A 15,294-nucleotide genomic window follows, 5' to 3' on the forward strand; every position below is an offset into this window, starting at 1 on the left:
ATGAAATTGGGCTACAGAAAAACAAAGTTTGGATCCCAGAGATTTCTGCAGCTTGATTAAAGGATTTCTCAAGCAGGGGTGTGGGGAGGAATTCTTCAGCAGCTTGCGACCTTTTCTGCTGGTTTCCCCATTGACTTTCTGGAGAATCCCGTAGAGAAGATTGCAAATGACCATCACATGAAAAGAGGGCACTTTCCAACCAGTTGTAAGTGTGCACAGATTGTCAAGTTTCCAGATCACAAGCACATTACAGCAGGGGGGCAGGGAACAGCACGCTGTTTTAGAATGGCCAGAAGTGCTTTACTTTCTGGAACTTCGTATTTTTGAACTTTCATTAGATGGCCAGTTGTAAATCGGGTACAACGTAATAATAGTAGAATATAATAATCAACTTTTAACCCCGGCGCTATCTATACATAAAGGGCCGCAAAAGCAGCCTTTTAAATTCTGAGAGATGCTGCAATCTTTCAGTTCAAACAGCAACCTTTCCTTTAGTTTTTTCCCTTGGACTGAAAACTCCTTAGACTCTGCATGTTACACAATTCAGCCACCTTTGCAAACAACTATGCAGACATACCTGCAAGTAAGGTTGCAACAATCCAAATACTTGCAAGAATCTGTATAATGGCTCATCTTTTTCACTTATCCTTTCTTCACTCCACTACTGTGCGATTTAAGAAAGTGAGATCCATGACGCCATCTAATTATCCGTCTCTTAAAAACCCAGGTTGATTAGCACCATTTTATTTTTTTGAAGGAATTGCAACCTGAGGGATGAAATAAAGGTTCCTACGCTATTTGTACAAAACACATAGCTGTAGAACTAACAATGAACCGAGAGACTATTTCTAACAATGTGCTGCTTGTAAATGAATGAGGTATATAACTGATATGCAGGCTTCTCTCACGAGTTTTTTCTGGCAATTAAGGTTTCTTGTGAAATGTATCCATGCCGACGCTAGAAGGAGCTACATTACCACACATCCTTCCCACATTTTTCCTTGCAGACCATGAATGTTTATTTCATTTGTGACTTTACAGTCTTGGGCCACAATTCTGAAAGCATCCCGTCTGTGGACAAAACTAGAAGCAACTAACTAGGAAGAAGTTTCTTTGCTTCGTTTCAGGAACCTCGAGCTGTTCCGTCGCTCTCCCCAGAAGCAGTAATGAGGGGTCTCCAACCTTGGCAACTTTAAGCCTGGCGGACTTCAACTCCCAGAATTCCCCAGCCAGCAAAGCTACCCGTGATCTAAATGGCGGTTTCTCAAGTTTGGGAATTGAAGTCGTCATGTCTTTCAAATAGCCAAGGTTGAGAAAACCTGATCTGTGGTCGATTCCCAAATTATCCGAATAGGGGAAGTTGCATTGCGGTACAATGGAGGGGCGCCGAGTTGGGGGAAGCAAACGTAAAGGAAAAAAAAAAAAAAGACTGGACCGGTTTCGCACACGATCGCCCCACAAACCTCCCACAAACCTAACGGTGCGGACCAGAGAGAAAACCGAAGTCGTTTGAGACACTTTCGGATTTGCGCTTCAAAGCTTGAGCGGTCTTTACAGGGATCGCGGTTTTGGTTTTTTTTTAACCTGAAGAAACAGACCAACGAAATCCGGTTTCTCAGCCTCGGGCGCACCGCAGCGGGAGCTCCGCTACCTGGGCCATTAAAATAAAACTAAAAATAAAGCCGAGCCGACCGCAGACGGCTGAAACGCCGGGGCTCCGCTTCGCTTGTTAAGGTGTCCTCGAAGGTTCTAAATGAAGCGGTCTCCGCAAGCCGCCAGCTTGGCCTCTAAGATAAGAACACGGAGGACTAGCGGCTTGGAGAAATGGAATTGTCAAACTCTCTTTAACTTCGGGCTGCCGCTCCTGTCCTTTCCCGAGAAGGAAAGCCTTCCTGGGAGGAATGGGCCAAGTGGAGCGGGGGGGGGGGTGGGAAAAGGGGGCCGGCTCGCCCAAGGGACGCCTCGTCTCCCTGTGTTGGGAAGCGTCCAGGCGGCAAGAGCTACAAGCCCGATGAAGAAGAGAGCAGCGCTTCCAATTCAGAAAGGTGAGTTTTCTTCTCGGCGCCGGGCTGGGAGCGGTGAGCCGAGGGGCGGGGCCTCCCGAAGGCGGGGCGGGGCCTTCAGCGGCGCTGTCTTTGCAAACGGAGGCTTGACTCGCCTAGAGAAGGGCGGAGGGGCGTGTTTCCCCCCCGCCCCCCTCCCTCCCTCCCTCCCTCCCCACACACACACACACACACACACACACACACACGCACACCATCGAATCCCGGAGCCCAGACAGCATCGTGTGGCGCGGCGGTGGCGGCGGCCGCCCGTCTGTCTTCCTTTCCGCCCGCTCTCCAGCCATGACCCTGCGAAGACTTCGGCGCCTCCGGCCCGGAGCCCCGGCGCAAGAAACGGCGGCGAGCGTGGCCGGGCCGGAACCTCCCGGCGGGGGTCGAGCGTCGGAGCTGGAAAAAGCGCTGGCGGCCTCGGGGGGCACCTTGCCCCGAGCCAGGAAGGTAAGGGGAAGAAGGGGACGCCGCCCTGCCGGAGGGTGGGGGGGAGACGCGGCGGCAAGAACGGAGCGTTGCACACGCGCGATCCTCCTAACCCGGCGCCGGCCCTCCTCGGTCCCTCTCGAGACACACACACACACACAACACACACACACACACTCCTGCCAGTCCTGGGTGTGTCTCGTTGCGGACCCGATGAACGCCGTTGCCGGCGCTCGTCTAGCCCCTGCCTTTCCCGTGACCCCAAAGACTGGGAACTAGGGAGGAGATCCCCCTGCCCGCCCGGCCACTCGGGCTTTCGCTGCCCAGTCCTGCGAGGAAGGGCTGCCTTTTTCCACCCCCAGGCTGATCGCCTCCCGTTCATTCTCCGCGAAGGCATCGCCTTTGCCCTCCCAACCTCCCCTCCGAGGCCTGCCTGGGGTCAACGCGGGTGGTAAGTCGTCCTCCTTCCATCACCTGCGGTAGTCCTAAAGGTGCTTCTCCCCCCCCCACCCCACCCCAAAATTAAAGGCAACTGGACTTTCTGGTTTTTCTTTGAAGACGTTTCGCTTCTCATCTAAGAAGCTTCTTCAGCCTTTTTTACAGAAAAACCAGAAAAGTCCAGTTGCCTCTTGGGGGTGGGGAAAGCACCTTTGGGACAACCACGACCTGGATGACTGAGAATCTCCATAGACAAAATCCACCTGCGGTACTTCTGGATGCGCTTCTCCGCACCTTGAAGGTCCCCTGTGAGAGAGAGAGAGAGAGAGAGGTAGCCGAGGGGAGGAAGATTCACACACTCACACACATACACACTTTCTGGTGTGTTTGTGATCTTAGCCTGCTGCTGCCATCCCGACTCCTCCCATCCCACCTTTCCTGACAAAACTTAACGCCTCTCTCTCTGGTGGGGATGGTGGGAAGTGCGAAGCTGGGAGCGCAAGTTTTCCACGGAGCCACCAGAAGTTTCTTGATGTGCTAAAGGTCTCCAGGCTTGACAACTTTAAGACTTGTGAAACTTCAACTCCCAGAATTGGCTGGTTGGGGAATTCTGGAAGTTGAAGTCCACAAAAGTCTTCAAGTTGCCCAGGTTGGTGACCTCTGTTGTAGTGGACCTGTTTGTCCTGGGATTGACCAATTGTCCTGGATTTGCTTGGAGAAGCTAGGGGACATATCTCCTGGGTGGGCTAGCCTCTCTTCTTGATTGTTACCATTTAATATCTGGAGGCAATTTAAACTTAGTAATTGACTGATGTCTTCCAGTCCATGAAAGTAGTACTGTAAATAAAAATTAATGGGTGGCAAACCATTTTGGGGACTTGAATCTACCAAGGGAGGGGGAGGAAGGGCTTCTGTGAGATATTTTTTTGGGGAAACTACTCTTTGGCCCAACTAGTTACATTTGCAGCTGATTTTCTAGATGGAAAAGCATCACATATAGGTGCTCACTGAACTAGTTTCTTACATTGCAAAGATGTGTGGGCTTATGTTTCACAAAGCATGTTCAGTGAGAAAATTTACCTGGCTGCATATCCTACTGGACTTAGTGAGATATATATTTGAATAAGCAAACGTGCTCTTTTTTTAGATACAAATGTAAAACATGACTGTCTACATTCAGAGAGGTTGTGGTTTTCAGATGTTTCATTGTTTGCATGGGTTTCTTGCTCTCTGGTGAAGAAAAAAATGTCCATCTGTTCAACATCTCAAATTCTGTGGTTACTGTTCCCCTCCTAGTTACAGAACCAATTTTTTTTTCATTGAACCCTGATTAATTTGGTACAAAGCAAGAAAGTCTAGGAATTCAAGAATTCTCAGTGCAGGGACTGAACTGAGCTCCCAAACCTTCCACCCCAAAATTGATTCCTGAGAACTCCTGACTTCATTCGTTTCAGACTCATTCATTGAGGGGAACAGAAGTGGGATTCAGCAGGTTCTGACCAGTTCTGGAGAACCGGTAGTGGAAATTTTGAGTAGTTTGGAGAACTGGCAGATCCCACCTCTGACTGGAGATTTTGCGGTATCCTTCCCCTGCCACACCCACCAAGCCACACCCACCACAGAACCAATAGTAAAAAAAAAATTGAATCCCGCCACTGGAGGGGAAGAAGTGGTGTAATTCACTTTGCCACTGGAGCCAGTACAGATCAGCCAGTGAACTATTAACTAATGCAGACTAATCTTTTATCTATTGCTAGGTTGGGTTATAGCCGAATTATTTGGAAACTTCTAAGTGCGTAAGAAGGGGGAAAAAGCTTCCTAAAATCATTCCCTTCTCCAAATCATCCTAGTGCTCTCTTGATGAGTTAGAGTCTGGATGTAGCTTCCATAATTCAAGCTAGCAAGGTGGAAATGTAAGTGGCGGGCTGCAGTTCTTCCGGGATATTAAAATGGAAAGAAATACCGTGCTGTTTTCTTCAGTAGGGGTTTATGAAACAAGTTCTATATCTAAATTTGTTTCTGAGATGTTAGGTTGGCAATTCTAACCCTGTTTTGAGGGGAAGGGTGCTGGACTACTTTTGGATTCAGTACTAAGTGACTATGGTTTACGGTTCTTAGTGCTCATTTTAATAAATCTGTATGTGTCACCGTTACTGCTGCAGATACTGCTGCCTCCAGTTCATCATTTTATGACTGTGGTGACTGTGGTTTAAATGGGGAATTAATTTGTGTGGTCTCTTTTTTGTGTAAGAGGGGATAGTGGCACAATAGAACAGCCCTTCTTTGTCTCAACAAAGGGCAAGATCAAAGAGCTTACAAGAAGCTACTCAGAAAAGCCAAAAAGCTTTGCTAGGTCTATTCAGAATGAATCAAAACTAGCAGAGATATTTATATCTCATGAAAGTATCCTCAGAATAACTGGAAACCTCTTTTAGCATTCACAGATGCTTTCGTATATATGTTTAAGCAAAAATCCCCACCCACCGCGTTTGAACTACTAAGTTTATCCCACTAAGTACAGGCAGTGGTGGGATTCAAATTTTTTTTAATGCCGGTTCTGTGGGTGTGGCTTGGTGGGCGTGGCAGGGGAAGGATACTGTAAAATCTCCAGTCAGAGGTGGGATTTGCCGGTTCTCTGAACTACTCAAAATTTCTGCTACCGGTTCTCCAGAACTGGTCAGAACCTGCTGAATGCCACCTCTGGGTACAGGTAATCCTTGACTTATAACCATTGTTTAGCAATTATTCAAAGTTACAATGGCACTGAAAAGGTTACTTATAGCTGGTTCTCCCACTTATGACTGTCGCAACATCCCTATGGATATGGGATCAAAACTGAACCACTTGGTATTTACAATTTACAATTGTATTTACAATGGTTGCACTTTCCCAGGATCATGGGATTGCCATTTTTGACCTTCCCGACTGGCCTATTACAAGCAAACTCAATTGGAGTGGGGGGATGGGGGGGAGGAAAGGGGTGACTGGATTCGCTTAATGATCACATGATTCATTTAATTGCAGTTATAACTTGCTTAAGAACTACCTTGCATAGCATAAGGGAAGTTGCAGTTGCAGTTGTAAACTGAGGAGGGTGAAGTACTGCAAACTACTTCTGCTGACTGCCAGCTGACTGCAATTTGACAGTTCAAATCCCACCAGGCTCAAGGTTGACTCAGCCTTCCATCCTTCCGAGGTGGGTAAAATGAGGACCCAGATTGTTGGGGGCAATAGGCTGACTCTGTAAATCGCTTAGAGAGGGCTGTAAAAGCGCTGTGAAGCGGTATATAAGTCTAGGTGCTCTTGCTATTTCTATTCTGTCCAGTGGTCAAGGGTCTATAGGCATTGTTACCCAAACTATTTTTAGAGTCTTTGCATCATCTACACACACACACACACACACACACATACACTCACCACACACAAATCTAAAGCTCTATCCTGTCTAAAGCAAAGATAAATGCAATAAGGTAGTCCTCAATTTACAACAATTCATTTAATGACCATTCAAAGTTAACAACAGTGCTGAAAAAAGTGACCTATTACCATTTTTCACAGTTTCAACCTTCCAAGCATCCCTGTGACCATGTGATCAAAATCCAGATGCTTGGGCAGCTGGTTCATATTTATGACCATTGCTGTGTCACAGGATCATGTGATTTATTTATTTTTTGGTGACTTTCTGCCAAGCAGAAGCGGGGAAGCCAGATTCACTTTACAGCCGGGTTGCTCACTATCCGCTAGGTGATTCACTTAACAACAGTGGCAGGGAAAGTCGTACAATGGGGCAAAATTCACTTAACAGATGTCTAAATAACAACAGAAAGGTTGGGCTCCATTGTGGTCGTAAGTTGAGGACCACCTGTATCTTGAGGGAGCATTAATACATACATACATACATACATACATACATACACATATACATATACATATACATACATACATACATACAAACATACATACATATATATACAGATGAACACAGTACAGAAGCCTGATGATGGCAGATGAGATTCTGCTGAAATGTTGCTACAACTTTAAAGGCACAACTACAATGACATGGGAAAATACCCGAACAAAGCTGAATACCATACATGTAAGTACCCGCGAAAACTTAAGAAAATACACACACACACACACACACACACACACACACACACACACACATACACACATACATATATTTGTCGTTTAAGAACTTCAAATTGTATTCCAGAACTTCAAATTGTATTCTGCATTTGAAACAACTGTCAGAAGGAAACCGGGACTCGTTTCCTGTACGGCCCTTCGTTCCCATAATAGCGTCCTGTGGTTATGGCTGCCTGCTACTGTGTGCAGATGTAACAACTGTTAAAAGAAACTCGGTCTGCTGTGACCCAGTGTGCCAGTGGTTTCCCCCTGACAGACAGTTCTAGACTTTATTAATCGCCCTCTGAGTGGCAAGAGGGAGGCGGCTAGACTGCCACACATGGGGTGACGTCTGTGCTGAAGCACCTTAGCAACCGTGACATCACTCTTGCCCAGAACAGAAGCCATGTAACTGGGAAGAAACAATTACTGGAAAGAGGGAGAAGGCATGGGGACTGAATGAGCCCACGTGGAATGGCTTATAGCCTAATTTTCAGTGTTTTGCTTCCCCCCACCTTCAACCTCCCTGCTGGTTTGAGGTTAGCAGCAATATTTTGATTTCTGTTTCCTGTGCTCACTGCCAAGTATGGGAGTTCCCAAACAAGAAACACTTCCAGTTAATCACATTGCTTTCAGAGATGGCTTTTACCTCTAGCTATATTATACTCTAAGCCGTGGTGGCGCAGTGGTTAGAATGCAGTATTGCAAGATAACTCTGCTGACTGCCAGCAGTTCAGTTCTGATTGGCTGACGGTTGACTCAGCCTTCCATCCTTCTGAGGTCCCTAAAATCAGGACCCAGATTGTTGGGGGCAATTATGCTGACGCTGTAAACCGCTTAGAGAGGGCTGTAAAGCACTGTGAAGTGATATATAAGTCTAAGCGCTATTTCTGTTGCTAGTTCTGAAACTCCTGGCTTGCGCTGACAGTCCTGGTGTGTATCTGGTACTCATTCTACAGCATCCAGATATATATCTCTGTGTCAGACAGACCTTCGATGGCTGAGCCATGCTTCTATCAGCTTAATGGCATGGCTGCTCCTTTTTCCACAAACTTTTAAAAGGAATAAAAATTGTCCATCCTTACAAGGACCACCAGGCAGCTACTCCAGCTCAGTACTCAGGATTAACTCCGCAGAGATTCTACTTCTTGCTATCTCCTCCTCCTCTTTCAAATTGTTCAGCACAGAGTAGCGAACTATTTGGTGTCAGTTAACTTCTCCGTAGCGGGTTGTCCCTCCAGGCCAGTCTCATGAAATATTTTTACACCAAGAAGCAAGTGGATCTTTGAGAATGGCATATGATACAACCTATTGCCGTAGAACCTTATTGAGGCAATGCCTCACAGATCTCCACTGAAGAAATCCAGATAGCTACAAGATGGTGGCAAAGAAACCCTAATAATCCCGGTTTGTGGTCCAGATTTTGAGGGTCAGAAAGGCTTCCCTAGGGGAAAAAAAAAAGTTAAAGACCAAGGGTTCTCATGCTCCAAATAATTATACTGTTGTATTTTTATATTATTTTCATGCGTTCTTCCTGAGGTGCCAGACTCAATCAAGCACACTGGTGATCAGGAGTCTAGTAGCACTTTCTCAGCTGACATGATTTCATTAAAAAAGTTTAAGCTTTTGTATTGCTTCATCAGATACATGAAGTGCTGTGCTGATGTAGGATTTTAGCCCCTCTCCTTGCATTTGGTGAAGCAGGCTGCAGTTCACAAAAGCTTATTATACCTTTTAATAAAAACTGTTACAATTGTTAGTTGGGAAGGATGCTTCCAAAACTCCTGGTTTGTTTGTTTTTTGCTGCCATAGACTTTCTTGTCTCCCCTCTTCAGTTGGTGACCTAGTGCAGATTACACTGAGCTCATTTCTTTTATCTTTCCCATCTTATTGAACTCCCTTGTTTATCCTGCTAGATGACAAATTCTTCATTTGTTTCTTCAAATACAGTAAATTGACCTGGTTGACCTGGAAGTTAAAACCTTGACTTAATACAGGTGGGGTGCTAGAGTATCTACAGCAGAGGTGTCCAAACGTGGCAACTTGAAGACTTGTGGACTTCAACTCCCAGAATTTCTTTTCTAATGTCTGTGCTGGAAACAAGGTTAGAAGTAACTCTGAAGTATGGAGGAATTCTGGGAGTCGAAGTCCACAAGTCTTCAAGTTGCCATAGTTGGAGACTCCTGGCCTAGTGGATCTCAGTTGTTTGAGCCACTCCTCCTCCGGATGCTTGACAACTGGTTCATACTTATGACGGTTGCAGTGTCCCAAGTTCAGGTGGTCCCCTTTTCCAGTCTTCTGACAAGCAAAATCAATGGGGAGGCCACAGTCACTTAACCAACTTAACAACTGAGGTGGTTCACTTAACAACTCTGGCAAGAGTCGTAAAATGAGGCAAAGCTCACTTAACAAATGTCTCGCTTAGCAACATAAATTTGGGGCTTGATTGTGGTTGTAACTCAAGGACTTCCTGTAGTGTGGTTTTGGGTAAGGTTCTCACAGGTGGATGAAATGAAATGAATATATTGGTATGTAAAGCCTTAAAACATTAACAGTCTATTTTGCGTTAACTCTTTTCAGAAATCATCCATTCAGAAAGGTTGACCTTGTCCTCTTCAGTGACATTTTTCTGCAGACCATGAAGAGTGGGGAAAAAAAATAAAGAAGCAACAGTCCCCTGCCCACCACTGCTGTACAGGCTTTTTCAACATAAGTTACTATAACAGGAGTCCCCAAACTTGGCAACTTTAAAACTTGTGGACTTCAACTCCCAGAATTCCCCAGCCAGAATTCTGGGAGTTGAAGTCCACAAGTCTTAAAGTTGCCAAGTTTGGAGACCTTTGCACTATAAAGACTCTAGCCAATTGTTTTTCATAGAATAAAAAAAAAACCCTCATGAATGCTGAAAGTTTATTTTAATTCTGTAATTGGTGGCAGGACCAAATAACAGATAATCAGAGTTGGAAAGGACCTTGTAGGTCATCTAGTCCAACCCCCCACCCAAGCGGTAGACCCTACACTATTTCTGACAGATGGCAGTCCAATCTCTTCTTGAAAGTCTCAAGCGATGGCACTCCCACAACTTCCGAGGGCAAGCTGTTCCATTGGTTGATTGTTCTCACTGTCAGAAAGTTTCTCCTTATTTCCAGGTTGAATCTCTCCTTGATCAGTTTCCATCCATTATTCCTTCTCTGGCCTTCGGTTGCTTTAGAAAATAGCTTGAACCCTTCCTCTTTGTGGCAGCCCCTCAAATATTGGAAGACCGCTATCATGTCTCCCCTGGTCCTTCTCTTTACTAGACTAACCAAGCCCAACCACAGGCAATTTCCTAGTTGGATATCTGGTAGCAGTTGTATGACCTACAATACATGAGTTTCTTTTTCTCATCATCCCAGAACTCCTGTTTGGGCCCTGGAGGAAAAGGTGCCATTGTTTGGGTAACTTTGAGCCTAGGTCCCTCTTTCCTAGGAAACTCAGTGGTTTATGTTTAGGGGAGGATTCATTTCCCAATGCTTGGTTTTGCCCTGAAATGCTGTGGGGTTTTCAGAAGGAAAACCTTTGTGCCCGCTTAGCTCCCTGAGTAATTTTGGCCTGATTGCTATCTGAGAACTTCTTTTTAATATTTTTATTAGAATTTTACAGGTCAATAAAAGTATAAAGTGAAAAAAGCGGAGGGAGGGGAGAAAACAGAAATTTGGATTTTTGTCTAAGAAATTCTGAAGTGGAGTATTTCTTGAAAAAGGGTAAATGTGGAATATCACTTTAAGAAGGACAATTCAGATGTTAGATAGTAGGATAGGGAGAGAGGTGTTAAACCAGTGTTTCTCAAACTCTGCAATTTTTAAGATAAGTGGACTTTTACTCCCAGAATTTCCCAGCTAGCCATGATTCTCATGCTACCAAGTTTGAGAAACTCTGTGCTAAATGATTTATTTATTCATTTAAATAGATGAGTAGTGAGCAGATATTTGTATGTCCTTTACCTTTTTCAAAAAGGAAAATTGGGTTTGGAAGAGTTGTCTGCTTTCACAGTTGTATGTTGTGCATGCTTGGCATGTGTGTGTGTGTGTATCTGGGCTGGAGACCACTTTTTAATTAGAATTTTTCAGTGCAGTAAAATATACAAAACAAACAAGAACAAAGATAGAAAATGAAAAAATAGAGATACAATTGCTCCTTCTTCTAGCAGTAATTATCATCGTAAACTTTTTTCCTGCATCTTCTAAATCATTTATAATCCCCAAATCATCAATTTATTCTTCTTTTCTTTCATCCAAAGTCCATTTCCAATCTTTTTTTAAAAAAAGTATATGTTGTTTTATCTCTGATAGTTAGCTTCACCATTTCTGCAAGTATTGCTTTTCCAACACTATTCCACATAACAATAATTTTGCTGCCGTTACCATATACAATATTAATCCCATATTTCTTTTCTAATTTCTGTACTGGAAACAAGATTAGAAGCTCTTCTGAAGTATGGAGAATTGAATGCAAGCCTAGCTCCACCCTGAGACTAATTGTATGCACATGGAGTGGAAAGAAATCCTCCAACGCCTTATATTGAATATATTTATGGTCTTTTAGCTCCAAGACCCATTCTGGTAATATTACACTGTATTTCTGATGGCTGAAAACATGTAGCCTGGTCAGTTGCATGGTGTCAGGTGATCTCACCCAGATTACACTGAGCTCATTTTTTTTTATCCTGCCCATCTTATTGACCTGCCTTGTTTATCCTGTCAGATGACAAATTCTTCATTTGTTTCTCCAAATACAGTAACTTGACCTGGTGGAGGAAGTTAAAAGCTTGATTTAATACAGGTGGGGTGCTAGAGTATTTACAGCAGAGGTCTCCAAACTTGGCAACTTGAAGACTTGTGGACTTCAACTCCCAGAATTGCTTAGCCAGCTATGCTGAGGGGACCCCTGATCTACAGGGCTATCCTGGCCTTTCAAAGGAGCAACATATTTGCCTGGGATGGACCTCATGAGGAGATGTCATAGAAAGAGTAGAACTTCTTGGGGCTCCACACCAGGCACTTTGATGTGAGAAAGAAGCTAACCGGGTTAGGTCAAATTAGGGCTGAGAGGGGAGACCACTAGGAAATACCAGGGCTTGAGGTGAAACTGGAAAATAAAGAAAATTGTCCAAAACAAAGCAGTGGTAAACCAGTTCCATATACTTGCCAAAGGAACACCAGGAAATCCACATTTAATCTCGGTTCAAAGCATGCTTTACAGATTTACAACCATAATCAAGCCCAAAATTTCTGTTGCTAAACGAGACAGTTGGTAAGTGGGTTTTCCCCTATGTTGCAATCTTTCTTGCCACAGTTAAGTGTATCTCTGCATTATAAAGTTATGAACTGAGGTGACGCGGTAGTTAGAGTGCAGTACTGCAGGCTACTTCTGCTGACTGCCGGCTGCCTGCAATGTGACAGTTCAAATCCCGCCAGGTTCAAGGTTGACTCAGCCTTCCATCCTTCCAAGGTGGGTAAAATGAGGAGCCAGATTGTTGGGGGGTAACAGGCTGTAAACTGCTTAGACAGGGCTGTGAAAGCACTGTGAAAGCGGTATATAAGTCTAAGTTCTATTGCTATTGCTAGTAATATGGTTGTTAATGAGTCTGGCTTCCCTATTGATTTTGCTTGTCAGAAGGTTGTAAAAGAGGGTTGGGTGACCCCAGGACACTGCAACCATCATAAATATGAATAGTTGACAATCGTTCGGATGTTCATCATGTGATCGTGGGTTGTGTGAAAAACAGTTGTAAGTCACTTTTTTCCAATGCCGTCGGATCTCCGAACAATGATGGTAAGTCAAGGACTACCTGTACTTTTTTTCCAGGTGGTGAAGGCCAACCATTCTGGCTTGCTTCATTTGCCAAGGTCCTGGATGGACTTTGGCCTATAACCTTGGAGGCCTGCTAAAAACTGCAACCCTGGGGAAGCTGCCTTCATCCATGACAGGAAACAGGCACTTTCTCAGCCCGCAGATGAAAAGCCTTGTTTGTTTATGGAACCATCAGCCATTTGTCCAGTTTGGGGGTGGGGGGGTGGGGAAGAGAGATGATAGCACAGGAGACTCATTTCACTTTCAAAACTGCAGCATGCAATGATTTGCATGGGTTCTGAGTCCCCCCTGTGGTTCTGCAGAATTTCTCAGGTTGGCATGGTGGGGACACTTGAGGGCCTTGTTATCTTTTTGTGTTTGTCCCTTTTCCTGACAGCCTCCCACACCCCCCGCCCCTCACCCCTCGCAATCCTGGTTGCCTGGCACACCGTCTTCAGCCCAAAAGGGCGTTTAGCATTTCTCTCTGTTCCTGCCGCCCCCGCCTGATATTGGAAGCACATGTTTTTTCTCAGGATCTGGGTTTCATTACTGGTGGAGACAGACTTCTTCGCAGGTCTGAGGCTGCGCCCTTACATCTTGGGCCCAGGGAGCAACGGAAGAGGACGAAAGGGGATGAATAATCAGAGAAATGGAGCAGTTCTGCTACACAAGCATCCGCTCGCTCTCCGCTGGTTGCCATTTGGAAAAGCTTCTATCACTGCTGCTTTTGGCAAGACCTTCTTTCTTCTTCAGCTCCAGAGGTTCTTCCCTCCGGTGGGTTTGCAATGCAAGCTGTCTCATCCCCCAGCAGGGTCAGTGGGCTCCCACACTCTCTGCAAACAGCAACCCGCTTGGCTCTTTGGCCTCTTTGGCTTCTTCTACACGTGGCAGCGACACACGCAGACAGGCGAGCACACCCTCCTACCGAACCCCCAGCTGGCAGCTTCAAGGCTCTGAGGTTGAGCTTGTGAACTCAGCATTTGGTTTCCTTGGCTGGATGCAGCAGTTCAAAGCCAAAAGGGAGGAGGGAGGATTGGAGAATTGGAACATTCCCCCTATTGTACTTAGGGTCAGCCTGGAGCTGAGCTGGGGGTGGGCGGAAAGAAGTTTTGAATGCTCCTGTTCTTGGGACAATTGGGTATTTTTTTTTCCTTTCCTGCCTTAACAACGTGCATCTTTAAAAGATCCCAGCAACGTCTTAGACCAATGATGGCAAACCTTTGGGGCTTGGCATGTCAAACATTTGGAAAATGCCTAACTTGACTCTGCTGGTGTGTCACACACACACACACACACACACACACACACACACACAAACGTGTTGAGCAAAAGAGAAACAATTCTCTATCTCTCCCCCCACACACTCACACATAAACACCTGCCAGTCTAGGCCATCCTGAATAGCAGTACTCAGTGGCAGTGCTGGGGCTGGGCCTGAAGTGTAGGCCCAGGCTTTGATTTAACCCCTAGTACTACTGCTGTCACACAAAAAGGCTGCCGCCACCATATCCCAAAGGGCAATTGTCCTGCAATCCAGCAGTCCCAGGATCTGCCATGCCCTGCTTACCTTTAGGCGGTGTTTCTCTTTCTGTTGACAGGCCCCTGCGGCCTACCCGAGCTTGCTCCCGATCACATGAAGCCTTCATTCTTGAATCAGCTTCACAGAATGCTTTTTTTCCATAGCCTCTTCAGCCTCCAAAAACTGCAAAAGCACATCCTATTCTCACACAAAGTCTGGATGCAGGCTGTGCAAGAACACACAGCATTCTCATGCAGCCTCTGAAAACTGCACAAAAAACTATTTCAAAAATAGTTGGATGTGTTTGTGCATGCCACTATGTCACTGAAAATGATGGTGTGACACCTTTGACACATGTTGTTGGTTTGCCATCATTGTGTTAGTTAGACCCACATCCTTGGCCCACCGAAACTGGCCAGTGACGCACTCTACTGAACTACAAGTGAGCATTCTGACTGAAAGCTGCTCAGAGTTACTTGATAGTGCAATGGGAAGCATATAAATGAAATAAATAAAATAAATACATGCATGCATGCATACAACTGCATGGGGATTGACTAAAAGGTTCCGAAGTCATCACCAGGTGTGCATCTCCTATATCCTCCCAGCCATGAAATCAACCGGTATGTGTCTCTTGAGTCGACATTGCTCTTACTTCCTGGCAAAAGAGATCTTGACCAGGAAGGATTTGGAACTGTAGGGAAGGGTGTGTAGTCAGTGAACATTAAAAAAACTCAATTGGACTATGCTTTTATCAATTATAATTGATATTTTCATTGTAAACAACAAAAGAGGGTGTTCTAGTATTAAAAATCAGAATCAAAATAGAGCTAGAAGTGACCTATCTAGTCCAGCCTCCTGCTCAAGGAGATCCTACACCATTTCAGATAAGTGACT

At 45.2% G+C, this 15,294-nt stretch overlaps 1 protein-coding gene across 1 annotated transcript in view; it reads left to right on the plus strand.

The window, feature by feature from the left end:
* The first annotated feature begins 2,102 nt into the window (after positions 1-2,102).
* Positions 2,103-15,294, plus strand: part of TAMALIN (trafficking regulator and scaffold protein tamalin) — a 29,849-nt gene continuing 16,657 nt past the window's right edge. The window contains exon 1 of the mRNA XM_026717485.2: positions 2,103-2,501. Coding sequence (XP_026573270.1) covers positions 2,346-2,501 — 156 coding nt within the window. The 5' untranslated portion in view covers positions 2,103-2,345. The remainder of the gene's footprint in view (positions 2,502-15,294) is intronic.

Source organism: Pseudonaja textilis, chromosome 2, assembly GCF_049901715.1.
Source record: "Pseudonaja textilis isolate UNSWEBS1 chromosome 2, rPseTex1.2, whole genome shotgun sequence".
Lineage (NCBI taxonomy): Eukaryota > Metazoa > Chordata > Lepidosauria > Squamata > Elapidae > Pseudonaja > Pseudonaja textilis.